The 14432-nt window shown below is 33.3% G+C and overlaps 1 protein-coding gene across 1 annotated transcript; it reads left to right on the top strand.

The window, feature by feature from the left end:
• Positions 1–9636: 9636 nt before the first annotated feature.
• Positions 9637–14384, top strand: LOC145640828 (calcium-dependent protein kinase 29-like). The gene is made up of 8 exons (XM_081692067.1): positions 9637–10506; positions 12469–12612; positions 12821–12973; positions 13070–13185; positions 13310–13477; positions 13582–13709; positions 13918–14017; positions 14125–14384. The coding sequence occupies exons 1-8, from the start codon at positions 9777–9779 to the stop codon at positions 14218–14220; spliced, it is 1635 nt and encodes a 544-aa protein (XP_081548193.1). The 5' UTR covers positions 9637–9776; the 3' UTR covers positions 14221–14384.
• Positions 14385–14432: the final 48 nt, after the last annotated feature.

Genomic DNA, 14432 nt, shown 5'->3' with positions numbered 1-14432 from the left:
TGAAGAATATGTAAAAAAATTTGAGTTTTGATGGGAGAATTTGAGAAGATCTTGAGTCGTAATCACCTAATCAAAAATAAAAATAAAATCGTTTCCACGGCAACTGCGCCAAATTTTGACAAGATAAAGTCGTAATCACCCAATAAAAAATATTACCTAAATCCACTAACTATGTAGATAGGGAAGAAGGGTCGGACCACAAGGAAACAAGTCAATTTATTCCTAATTAATAATATAATCTAAATTATCCAGTAACCAAATTGTTATTATAAAAGGGAACTAAACTACTAAGAGTAAAAGTGGGAAGGAATAAAAGTAGGAGGAAAATCAATGAAATAAAAGCCTAGGGCATAGGTTCACCAATAAACAATATTCCAGGGTAAAACATAACAATTAATCATCAATTCATCAATTAATCAGATCATAAAGGGCTTTCACTACGTATTACAATCACAGAGTTAATTTACCGGTATTAAATCTCATCTCTCGAATCTCGACTTAACCATTTATAAATTAGTCCGTCTATTGAAACTAAGCCTAAACATCAATTCTCATCTCTCGAATCTCGAATCAATATTGCTAAACTCATACAATTAAACCATGCCTAATCTAATTGCATAGCATTAAATCAATCAATAGGAAATTAATCAAGCATTGACAATCAACAATAATAAATTACCCCTTCATATTATTTATGGATCCCCATAAACCCTAGAAAGAGAACTACTCACACATAATTGAATCAAAACTAATCAAAGCAATTAAAGGAAGCATGATGAATTAAAGAAATAAAATTATTGAAATTAATAAAGAATAAATTGTTACCGAAGTTATCGTAAACAAGGAGTTGAATCAAGAACAAAGTATGGAGTTTGTTGAGAGAGAAAATAAAACTAAGTAGAGAGATAAAGTCTAAGAAGAGAGGTCCTAAACAAAAGCATTAAAATCGTATTTTTACAAAAACCCATAATTACTCCTAATTAAAACTAAGAAATTCGCTGAAAATAGCTCTCCAGAAACGCGCACCCGATCGGGCGAAGGGCCGCCCGATCGGGCCTGCCTTTTTCTTCACCCCCTTGTTCTGGGCATCCGCCCGATCGGGCTAAAGCCCGCCCGATCTGGTCCGGCTATAGGCTGGTCTTGGATTGGGCTTCATTCTTGGCCCAATTCGAATCTCCACTTCGGGTCTTGAATACTCGGTGTCCAATGCAATCGGTCGTGCCTTCAAATGCTTGTAGTTATTCTGCGATAATCCCGGGAAAAAGCACCAAAGATGCGATTTCCTACAAAACTCAACCAAAACTAAAAAAACAGTAGAAAACACCAATTAGTAATAAAAGTGGCTCTAAAGAGCCAAAAATACTACTAATTACGACCAAGGGACGGGGGTAAAACACTAAAAAAAATAGAAATATCTATAAACCTTATGCTTCGGCAATAGGGTCAATCATGTATGCTATGATATGTACAAGACCGGATGTTTCATATGCTCTAAGAATGTGTAGCAGATTTTAGGCAAATCCAAGAGAAGCACACTAAACAGTTGCCAAGAACATCCTTAAGTACTTGAGAAGGACTAAAGGAATGTTTCTAGTGTATGGCGGCGAAGATGAGTTGGTTGTCAAATGTTATACGGATGCGAGTTTCCAAACAGACATAGATGATTTTAAATCCCAGTATGGGTACATTTTTTGTCTGAATGGAGGAGCAGTGAGCTGGAAGAGTTTGAAGCAAAGCACTATTGCAGACTCTACTACATAATCAGAGTATTTAGCTGTTGTTGAAGCAGCTAAGGAAGCTGTTTGGATTAAGAAATTCCTTATTGAGATGGACATTGTACCAAGTGCTCAAAAGGGAATCGAGTTGTATTGTGACAACAATGGCACCATTGCTCAATCAAAGGATCCTAGGTCATACTTCAAATCCAAACATGTTGAGAGGAAGTATCATCTCATTCGAGAAATCATTGGCAGAGGGGATGTTAAGATGTGCAAAGTTCATACGGATGAGAATATCGCTGATCCACTTTCTAAACCCCTTCCATTGCCCAAGCATGAGAAACATGCTAATGCAACTAAATTGAGGCTGATGATGTAATTTAAGTTTTATTTGTTTTTGGAGAAAAACTTATTACATATGTAATACATTCATTGGCAGAATTATGTTTAATCAGAAATTCATCATTTCTCTTATTTAATTATGGTTTTATGATATTAAATAAAATTTCCAAAATAATTATGGATTGATGGGCTTATCAGGTTGATGACCTGGTGAATGAAACCCCACAGGTGAACAAAATCCATACATTATTTGAGTTTCTAGTTCGGAATCATTAAAGTGGACATAAATGATTTCAATAAATGGACTAGCATGTAAGATTGATTGGATAGCGCATTTCATGGGCTATAGGGGCATAGTGATGATGCTCGGTCAATCACATGGGTATGCATGAATGATGCATGATCGAACTATAGACCTACTTTGAAGTTCAAGTATAGAACTTCGGATATATTAGTGGATTCCTTTGACATGAGTGGAACACTGATTCCATTCAATGATTGATTTAACTGTGGTACACTCAAACGCCTGCCCGTAACTGGAGATGATAAAGTGTGTTTTCCGGTTACTTCATGAATTGAGTGGGAGCTTTGGTTGCCACAAGATTGGATTGAGTCTACCTATTTAATTAGGAATGTGTCTTGGCCCCTTGAGGAGGGATAATTTAGAAAATGCGTGGTCGTGCTCAAATGGATTACATAGTAATAATTTGTTTTGTAATTCTAACTCAGTTTCTGAAGAAAAGATTTGTAGATTAATATGATCACGACATGAGATACAATCATATTATCAAATAGACACACATTGACTTAAGGAATTTGAATGTTGTGAACTTGTCTCAGACAAGTGGGAGATTGAAGGAGTTATGTCTTCGATAAGTGCAATTACTAGATATATCAAGGATCACAATTATGGAGATAATTAGTTCATCCTATAGGGTCGTCAATGTTTGGTGCTAGATATGACAATTGATCTTTGGGCTAGTTGAGTAGTCCAAAGCCTTATAGAATGGATCCTATGAGGTCATAAACAAGAGTATTGGGTCAAACAAAATAGAGGCCCATTATTGGGCCTTATGAGTTTATGACATGCCACATTGGTTGTTGGGCTAGAATAGTTAGAAGAGCTTAATGTGTTTTGGGCTTGACATGGATTTATTTAGAGATGTGATCTATAAATATAATCCATGACTAGGGTTGTATGACATAATAATTAACAGTTGATTGTGAATCAAGCAACAACTCCCAAAACCCTAATTCTCTCTCTCTCCACTCGGCCCTCTCTCTCTCCTCCCTGTCTGTACGGCCCCCCTCCTTGGGTGGCGTGTGTGGTGGTTGTTTGGGTGATTTGTGGTGTGCTCATGACTCACATCTTCGTCAAAAGTTGATTGAAGTGTTCGATCACAACTAACTAGCATTAGTGGAGGTTTGATCCGTGCTCGTGGACTTAGTAGAGGAATCACAAGTGGGGTTCTTATTCTCCTTATTGTTCTTGCTCGGTCATATGTGCAATCACGCTTCAAAGGTATTAATTCTAATTATTTATGTGTTATGCATGATCTTGGGATTAGGTGCTATATGAATGTGATTCATGTTTCCGCAATTTGTACCTATAAACTCCTACACATCAGCCTTAAGTGCTAGCCCTTTGTTCCTTACCAATTCATTACAGACTCCAAGGTGCAACTCATGAGTCATGAGTGAACCTGCCAGTTGCTCAATTTTGAACTTAGCGTGGTGAAGTCCTTAGTTTCCGGAAGAGATGTCACTTTAGATCTCCATCTCTCATCCCTTGGGAGGCTTCGAAGAATTTTCCTAACCTTCTCATCTGTAGGAATCTTTCTACCAAGGGAAACCAACTCATTTATACTATTAGTAAATCGAGTTAGCATCTCTTGAATAGTTTCTTTTGGTTGCATCTCAAATCTCTCATACTTAGAAACAAGTAGATCAATCTTTGAGCACTTAACCTCATTTGTTCCTTCATGAGTAATTTGTAGCAAATCCCAAATTTCCTTTGCGTTCTTGCACCCCATAACACGATTGTGTTTGTGAAATCCAAGCCCATAGTGGAGCAATTTTACAGCCATAGCATTGATTTCCATTTTGTCAAAATCTTCCTTATCGTATTCAGACAAAGGCTTAGGAATTACCTCATTTTGAGAGTTTGTTTTAATGACTTCAAAATCACCAACTTCAATGACCCTCAAGACTTGGTAATTCTCTACCTTGATGAAGATCTCCATTCTGTTTTTCCAGTAAGTGTAAAACTTACCATTGAACATTGGATGCCTATGAGTTGAGTATCCTTCCTCGAGCTTTTCATGTGTATTCATCTTGTCCAAGACCTTTGTCAAGGTTTCTTGATTCTTGGAGAAGTTATTAGGCTCTAATACCAATTGTTGTTTCAATGAATACTAAAAGAATGGGGGGTGAATTGCATGACATATTTAATTTGTCAGAGTTTTTGCAGAAATAAAAACAAATAAGCTTAAGGTACTTAAAGTGCAAGAGAGATTTTACGTGGAAAACTACTTGGCCCTAAACAAGGAGAAAAACCACGACCATAAGGGATTTTAGGAAAAGAATCTTCTATAGAACAGGGCAATGGCCTACTACAAACTAAAGACTCTAACTTCGAGTTTCTCAACAAACTCAAAGCCCTAGCAACAAGTCACCTAACTTGTTACTCTTCTCTTCTCTTTCTCCTAGCTTCACTCAAAGCTAAAACAGAAGTTCACTCAAACTTCCCGATTCTCCAAAAAACAACTCGAAAGAATTTAACTCTTGTATAAAAATATAAGAACACTCTAATTCAATGTGGAATAGGACTCTTGACTCGATTTAAGAAAATAAATGATGAAATCTATTTGAGCAAGGGTGAGTTTTTCCAACTAATTAAACTGACTATTTATAGACGAAATATGCTTTGGAAAAACTTCTTTGTGCTTCTTATTCATGTCGCCACTACTCTAAACCTACTAAGTAGAACATGCCCTAAAATTAAGGACACGAACCCCTCAATGTGTAAGACCATGACATGGAAAAAAAGTCATGGAGAGTAGTCCGCAAGTTTTGGAAAACAAAAATCACATTTTATTTATTAAAATGATATTTTGAAATTTAGAGAGAATAAAATCCTTTTTATAATTAAAAGATAAGACTTTGAAGCCAATTGTTTTCCTAAAATTAAGCAACGCACAATTCTATCTTTAAGACCAATTCCACATAGCTAAGTTAAAGTGTAAACCTAATTTTTATACTTACATAAATCCTAAAACATAAAATATTTTAGTTTTCATGTTTTTCTAATGAAACTCCTACTCTGAGACTTCTACTCCTGCAAAAGAACTTCTTTTTTCAAGGCTCCATCTCTGAAGCACAAGTTCCTGTGAGGGAACTCTTCTCTTTTGGATTACTTTGTCCCTGTCTATAAGGAACTTCTCTTTTCAAGGCTCCATCTCTGAAGCATAAGTTCCTGTGAGGGAACTCTTCTCTTTTGGATTACTTTGTCCCTGTCTATCTTGTTCCTCATGCAATCTTCGTAAGACAACTCAATTCTCCTAGTCATTGCATCTGATGATACACTTAAACAATGAAGTTCTTACTAGTCTGTATATAAAGTTAGGCAATGTCATCATCAAAACCATAAGGTCAACAAAAAGTTAATTGCTTTTTTTAACGCTTAAGAATAAAATGCGTACATTTATACCCCTACTAATATTTGTTTACACATTTTCCCCTCATTAATGTTGTTAATAATAAGTGGGCTCTTTAAACCTGACTAGCCGCTATGACATGCGCATTAGCCACCTTATGGCAAATACAGTTAAAAGCTTATCAGATGTGCAAATATGTAAAACAACCCATTCTCTCTATTTCTTATTGTATCGATTTGTGTGTTAATTCTCTACAATAAAGTAATAATAAATAACAAGCACAGTGCCCGTGCGATGCACGGTTTATAAATCAAATTATTAAACCCGTAGGAAAAATAAAAATAAAAACAAAGGTAATTCATTTACTATAAAGGACTTGTACTAATGGTCAATAAAAAAAAAAAATTAAAGGAACGTTATTTGAATAGTATTTTATGTTATTTGAATTTCTTTTAATTTTTTATAATGTTATTTTATTAATTGAAAAATAATTGAATAATACTCCACATAGCTATATAAGAAGTGGACTAATTTATTTATATCTCCCGTTGAGAAAAAACTAAAATTTTCTTATCATACTATCCGCATCAGTAGCTACAATCAATCTAATATATACATGTTTTATTTATCCGTCGCATTCATTAAATCTATAGACACAATAATAACATTATATTTGACCTACCAGAACATATATTTTCCTAAGTTAAGCATTGTGCCAAAAACTATATATTATATAATAGTCATATATATAACCAACAGCTGATTAAATAATATAGTATACGACACAAATACTTTGTATATAGTATGGATACTGATAATTTTATATAAATAAAATATACGGAGTATATATTACTAAGATTTATATATCCCTACCTTAATTATAAAAAGGTTAACAAAACTCTTATAATAGTGCATGGACATATATATCTAAAAATGTTCTTTTTACATATATTTTCCCCCATTTCATTTTAAATGCCTTAAAATTGTCTCTTAAATTCGCTAAATTGATTTAAAAGGTTATGTTTATTTCAATATTTAAAGCCATTTACTTTTTTCATTTCCTTTTGTTTTAATTTTTCTATTTAGAATTTATTAGACTATTAGGTTTCAAGATCGAAGTCAATATCTTTTTACCGTACAATCACTAAATCAAAGTCGCTCAACTAAAGTTTTGGACATTGCATAGCTACACAACATCCAACACATTTAATGATTACATGCAAATAATTTTAATAAAACTACGCATTCGATTTAAGTTATTAAACAATTTAACTATATATACATTTTGATAGGTTTATATCTTTCATATTAACAAAAATTTACAATTGTTAGTTATTATTATATTTTGAAAAAAAAATTAGGCTTTGGAGTTTTGTATAAGATAGATAAAGGATAAGTTAATTCCCGTCATATATGCATTGAGTTTTGGGTGTTCTATTCGGTTCACCCTTTGGGCTAATCCAGATTTGAGGATCAGTTCTACGTTATTTGGTTCCACTCCCCTTCCGATTGTTGTTGCAAGGGAGCACACAGGTCCTGCCTACCAAGTGTAGTCTCAATCACCACTACACCAACAACCAATTGGTGTAGTGGTGATTGGGACTACACTTGGTATGGAGGACATGTGTTATAAAATATTATATTATATACATATATATATACTTTTTTATATTATAAAAAATATTATATTATATACACATACTATTATTATAGTTAAAAGTATTATTATGTATAAAACAACATAAAATATTGCACATGATTGTTGCACATGATTGTTGTATATCTAGTATAGTACATGAGCAGTGCACGATTTTTAAATAAAAATGTTAGTTTTTCTAAAAATTATTCATAAGTAATAGCATTGTTAATACGAATATTACAATTTAAAACACGAGTAATAGTTATAATACATTTTATATCTATCCCTTTTCCGTCAAATGTCTAATTCAATTTAACTTTTATTCTTCTGGTTTTGGTTATTGGTTCAGTTTTTTTTTCTTTATGCAAGAAAAACAAAAGGTCATTGTAAAAGACATTGTATAGAAAATGAAAGGTCGATTAAAATTAAATTTATGTTCAAGATTATGTATTTTTTTCCAAGACAACATTTCGGCTTAGCATTCAGTATTTGTCAAGGAGTACAACAAACGATAAAAGTAAATTTTACACTATTTTATATCTTTATCAAAAACTTTTGTATTCATCCGATTACTTGAATTGAATTTAGGATAACTTGTAGACTATTTTGGGTAACTTTTATCAATAAAGCATAAATAACTTTCATTCATTACAGTAGGGGTGAAAGTTCGGTTTTCGGTTTGGTTTTTTGCCCAAACCGAAACCGAACCACTCTAATTCGGTTTCTGGAATTTAGAAACCACACCGCACCACTTTACTTTCAAAACCGAACCAAACCAAACCATTATTATTTCGGTTTCATAAAAAAAACCGAACCAAACCGAATTTTCATATCAAGCACCATAAACATCAAATTTTGCAAATCGAACCACACCAATCAAAACCGAACCAAACAAAACCAATCCATACAAACATAATTAAAAAAGTTTTCTAACATGATAAAGAAAAAATTGAATAAAAAGCACCGAAATATCAGAAAAAATTGAACATAAATTAGAAGTTTAGCATAAATTAGTAGAAAAAAAAAAACTCAAACCAAATTTAAAGAAAGAAAAAGAGGACATACCTCACTTTCCATCGAAAAAACATCGAATTTGGCTTTTAAAGGTCAAATTCTACCATGAAACTATAGATCTAGAGTTTTCATGGTCGAATTTGATATGAAAAACCTTTAGTTGATGGTGTTAAATCAAAGCCTCGAATTTAGTTGATAGTTTTCGTAGATGGTGAAGGGGGCGAATTTGAAAGCAAATTCGTGACGTGTTCGTTAATGGTGGCAAGGAGAAAGACAAGAAAAAGGTTGATGGTGTTCGTAGATAGTGAAGTCGTGAAGCGAAGAAGAGGAGAGGAGAGAGAATGGACGGAATCCTCAAGAGGAGAAGAGGACAGGAGAGAGAAAGGGTGGGGGAGAGAGAGAGGCTGAGGGTGTTAGGGTTTTTTTTTTTTTTTTTTTTGTGCATTATATACCTAGGGTAATTTAGAGTTTGGCTAGGGTTTAATTGGATTGGGCCTATATTTCGGTGTGGTTCGGTTTTGTTCGGTTTTTCATTTTCGCAAACCGAAACCGAACCACACACCGATTTTTTTTTTCAAACCGAAACCGAACCACTTCCGAAAAAAACCGAACCAAATTTCTTATTCGGTTTGGTTCGGTTTTAAACCGAGTTTGTTTCACCCCTACATTACAGGGTAGCTTTTATAATAGGTGCACAATATTTTATTGTACATATGATTTTTTTTTAAATGTTTGTATTGATTTCATAATTGACGTCAAACTAAATATTATCGATTTTATTTAATTTTCATAAATAAAAAAAACAATATTAGCCTTTCAAAATACGAAATATTTGTTTCCTTAATTATGTCACTTTAATCATATTGCTTCAAATTAGTTATTATTCTTTAACTTGACTATAAATAAAGATTGGAAAGACTTTATGGATTATTTGTAGTATTGGAAAGTATATATATTTATTATAAAAAAAATTAAATCAATATTTATGTTAGGAAATCATGAAAATCTTATGTATGTATAGAAACTTGCTTTTATTGTTTGAAGTTTAACAAAAATAACTATGCTTGAATATGTAAACAGTAATTATATAGATATATTTTATACATAAGATAAGCCAATGAGAGAGTGACATTTGTCATCCTCACATTGAGGCGCTTGTCTTTTAGTATAATATATACGGAGTAGATTATAAGTAAATACAAAACTACCCCCACAAGAGAGGAGGAACAAACAAAACACAAAAAATAAAAAGTGATCAATGATCAACTCTCGAAGGCAAAGCAAAGCACAAAAAACATTCAATATGAAAGTGGACGACTCTAATCTAATTCCTTCCTCCAATTCTAGCTCAAACCTTCCTTCTTCACCCCATTTCTTACTCTTTCTTTCTCCTCTCTCTCTCCAAACATGGGAAACTGTTGTTCAGGAGAATTCTGGTCTCCAAGCTCTTACGAAATAGCAATCTCAGACACTTCTCCACCAACCCGAAGCCGAAACCGAAACGAATCATACTACAAACCCCCACCACTCCCTCCTATACAAACACCAGCGGCTCCCCCTCCACCTCCACCTCCACCACGAACATCAATTCCCTCTCCTTCCTCCTCTACTATGTCTTCGGTCCCGGAACACGGCACCATCCTAAACAAACCCTATGTAGACATCACCTCCATCTACCACCTAGAGAAAGAGCTAGGAAGAGGGCAGTTTGGAATAACATATTTATGCACAGAAATTTCAACAGGGTTGAAATATGCATGTAAATCAATATCTAAGCTTAAACTTAAGCGTAAAAAGGATATTGAAGATGTAAGAAGAGAGATTTTGATAATGCAACATTTAAGTGGACAACCAAATATTGTTGAATTTAAAGGGGCTTATGAAGATAAAAATAAATTGTATTTAGTAATGGAACTTTGTTCTGGTGGAGAATTGTTTGATAGAATTGTGAGTAAAGGCCAATTCTCTGAAAAGGAAGCTGCTGTTATTTTTAGACAAATTGTTAATGTTGTTCATGTCTGTCATTTTATGGGTGTCATGCATAGAGATTTGAAGCCTGAGAATTTCTTGTTGGTTAGTAAAGATCATGATTCTCCTTTGAAGATTACTGATTTTGGCCTCTCCGTCTTCATCGAAGGTAAGTTATACTGTTTCCGTACAACTGTGATATACACTACCTCTGAGAGATTGTTACATATACTCGGGTGCATGGTAGACTCATGAATATTTTTTTCGATTTCTGATGATTGCTTTTCATTTAATCATCAAATAAAAAGCAAAAACTAACTTTGGGTTAATTGGGTGCGCAAAATATATATCTTAGAACTGAATAACATAATCATTTACGGAGTAATTATTATCTGTTGATTAGTTTGTAAGTTTGTCTTTCTTTTTTAGTTTATATCATTTTCTTTTTTGGTGGAAATTGTTTTTCATGTTACAATCTTAACTTCTTTTTGAGTTTTTATTAGGTTACCAAAGTGCCAATTACAAGTTATTGGGAAAGTTAGAATTTCAACTTACACATTATAGAAAGTGGAATTTTGTTGGGATAAACTAGAATATAATAGGAGCATATGCGTAGCTTTATGCTGGGATAAAAAGGAGTATAATTTTTTTAAGGCAATGATATGAAAAATTATTGCAAAGTTTATATATTTTATATGGACATTATTTCATTATGAAGCAAGGTATATATTGACTATTGATAAGTAATCAAGTTAGCATAGAACATAGAAGATACTTGGCCTTGAATTTGATTGATAGTAAGTCCAAGGGTGCAACATAGCCCACCTTGGTGTAAAATGTACGCATTAAATTATAACCTTATTTTTTATATTTTAGTTTATTTTATTATTTTGTTTTATCCATTTAAAATCATAAAATAGAATTTAAATGGCAAAACTAAAACTTTTTTATTTTTTCAATTGATGAAAAACTCATGCAATGTGCGATTTTATTTTCCGTTGTAAAGGTTGTTAATTTGTTACCATATACATTGAGGGTAGGGAATGGATCTCAATGCCAATATATGTGACCAAACAAGTGGTATGGGTTCCAGTGATTCCAAACTCATGTCAAACATGTACTTTTTGAAGTGAATCAATTAAGTATCTTCTAGCATAATTCAATTAGATTTTTTTTGTTAGGTGTATAAATGTTATTCGATATACTACCTCCGTTTCATATTATTTGTAACGATTATAAACAACTTTACAAGATTATAAACATGCAGAAATTTGATTGGTTTGTTATTCATGAGCTGAGGTTTATCAACTGGGAATTTATACTTAGGGATATACAGATAATTTAACAATGTAACACATTTGCTATAATTTATTTACGGGGTAGAAGTAAGCAATATATAAGGTTTTTTTTTGTTAAAAATATATATATATATATATATATATATATATATATATATACAACTCAATCAAAATTTAGGGAAAAAAACCCAAGCAAAATTAAGGGAAGAAATTGTAAATTTGTAATGGAGATATTTTTCATGTATAACTCTAGAAAGCAACCTGCACCAAAATGGTGTCTTAGGGTCATAAAAAGGGGCCAGTCAACCAAATCAAGTCAACTTATGTTTCCTCAAAAACGAAAACTGAATTATTGAATAAAAACAAGCACTAAATTAATTAATTAAATGGGGATTATGAAAGAGATGTTCATTATGGTTGACTAGGATCATTTAAGCTTGTTTCAACCCAATTGTTACGATATATGTCCTCGTCTGCCATCATTTCAGCAAATAACAACAATTTCCCTCAGTTGTCATGTTTAGACAAATAACTATTTTCCTATACATACATCTCACTGATGTTATGTCTGATGTAGATAACTTTTGTAATTAGTTTCGCGCTGTCATGAGGAGGTGTTGTTGAAAATGTCACAAGCTGAGTAGCTTATGTACTGTAACTTAACTGCAAGTTAATGCCCCATTCCACAAGATGCAATTATATCTTTTAACTGTGGACTTTTGAGTCTTAAGTAGTGTACTGTTTCTTTTAAGATTTTTCTATATAATCGGACTTAATATGATGTTGGAGCTATTTGGGTTCACCAGTAGTGATCAGTCAAATGAAAAATGCAGGGAAAATATACAAGGAACTTGTCGGAAGTGCTTATTATCTAGCGCCAGAGGTTTTGGAACGCAACTATGGGAAAGAAGTAGATGTGTGGAGTGCTGGGGTCATTTTATACATTCTTCTGAGTGGAGTTCCTCCGTTTTGGGCTGGTAAGCATATACTTCCTGAAACTGAATTCGACGTGTTTCATGCTGCTTAACGAAAATTTTAAGATTGTTATAGCAGCCTATAGAGATGTTGTAGATTAGATGAATATGCATTATGAGGGGATACTTGCTTAATTTCATTTATCTGTATTCTGTAACCTGCCCATCTCATCTCTTTGGTTCTGATTCATAGTGTTTGCGACTGTTTCAGAGACTGAAGCTGGGATTTTTTATCAGGTCAAGAACGGGAAGCTTGACTTGAGTACACATCCATGGCCTTCAATTTCTGCTGGTGCCAAAGACTTAATTGCTAAAATGTTAGACAGAAATCCTAAGGCGCGTATAAGTGCTGCAGAGGCACTTGGTATGTAATTTTTTAGCTCGACTAAGGTTTGATAATAGAGAATTTTGACATGAAACTGCTTTTGACTGCCCACAATTTACCTATTATATGAATCAGAACATCCATGGCTCAAAGAAGACAGTGATGCTTCTGAGAAACCTATTGACAGCGCGGTTCTTATTAGGATGAAGCAGTTCAGAGCAATGAACAAACTCAAGAAGCTTGCTCTCATGGTAACATACCAAATTCCTATATATTGTTAGAACATCTATATATATTGTATGATCGACAACTGCTTGTGTTAAATCCAAAATTTGTTAAGCTAGTTTCTTGATAAAGTGAATTTGATTGATGAAGGTTATGGCAGAAAATCTGTCAGATGAAGAAATAAAAGGTTTAAAGGAAATGTTCAACAACATTGATACTGATAGAAGCGGTACAATTACTATAGATGAACTTAAACATGGCCTAGCAAGGCTTGGCTCAAAACTGAGTGAACCTGAAATAAAGCAGCTAATGGATGCTGTAAGAAATCGATCAACTATCAGAATTTGATGATCAATATTCTTCTCAATACTTATAAATCATACTTTGCGAGTCCATATATTAAGTCCTGTGTTTTCTGTCAGGCTGATGTTGATAAGAATGGAACTATTGATTACATGGAATTCATTTCGGCTACTATGCATCGGCATAGATTGGATAAGGAAGAGAATCTGTACAAGGCTTTCCAGTTCTTTGATAAGGACGGCAGTGGGTTAGTAATTTAGTATGCTAGAACATACATTGCATTATTCTTTTTTTCATGTTCTGTTTTTCTTAGGCGAAGATGAAGTTATACTCCCTCCGTTCCAAAATGCTAGGACATGTTTAATCTCAACTTATTACAGCCAAAAAGCAGGCAACTGAAGATGAATTCTTTATGGCTAACAACAAAATATATGTATCATCGTTTGATATTGTAGGTATATAACAAGAGATGAGCTGAAACAGGCAATGACAGAATATAAAATGGGAGATGATGCAACTATTGACGAAATTCTTGATGATGTTGACACTGACAAAGTAAATTTTCTTCCTCAACTTTGTTTGCACCCTTGTGATTTCTATGTTTAAGATGTGATTCGACGATAGGCTTGTTATATGAATGATGTTTGGTGTGCTGCGCACAGGATGGAAACATAAATTATGAGGAGTTTGTAGCAATGATGAAGAAGGGCACACCAGATTCTGATGGAAAGAAAAATGAGTTGTTTGTGTACAAGTGAAAAGGGTGAAGGAGAGTTAAAATTAATTACTTGTGCCTTGTATATTACTGTTCTGATTAATTGATTATAATCTCGTTGTTGTTTCCTGAGATTAATAAGCTGCATATTTGTTACAAAACTTGATCAAAATCTCATCAATCATGTATGTTTACTTTTTTATTACAGTTAAATTTATGCAAAATTTCAACTATAAATCCCACAAAAAGTATGTG

Source organism: Chenopodium album, chromosome 7 (genome assembly GCF_948465745.1).
Source record: "Chenopodium album chromosome 7, dcCheAlbu1.1, whole genome shotgun sequence".
NCBI lineage: Eukaryota > Viridiplantae > Streptophyta > Magnoliopsida > Caryophyllales > Amaranthaceae > Chenopodium > Chenopodium album.
This window is presented reverse-complemented; position numbering and strand designations above follow the sequence as displayed.

Excerpts from the sequence above, each read along its gene's own strand:
- LOC145640828 (XM_081692067.1), top strand. The coding sequence starts at position 9,777 with ATGGGAAACTGTTGTTCAGGAGAATTCTGGTCTCCAAGCTCTTACGAA. Across the intron at positions 10,507-12,468 it reads CCTCTCCGTCTTCATCGAAG|GGAAAATATACAAGGAACTT; the intron begins GTAAGTTATACT and ends TGAAAAATGCAG. Across the intron at positions 13,478-13,581 it reads TAAAGCAGCTAATGGATGCT|GCTGATGTTGATAAGAATGG; the intron begins GTAAGAAATCGA and ends GTTTTCTGTCAG.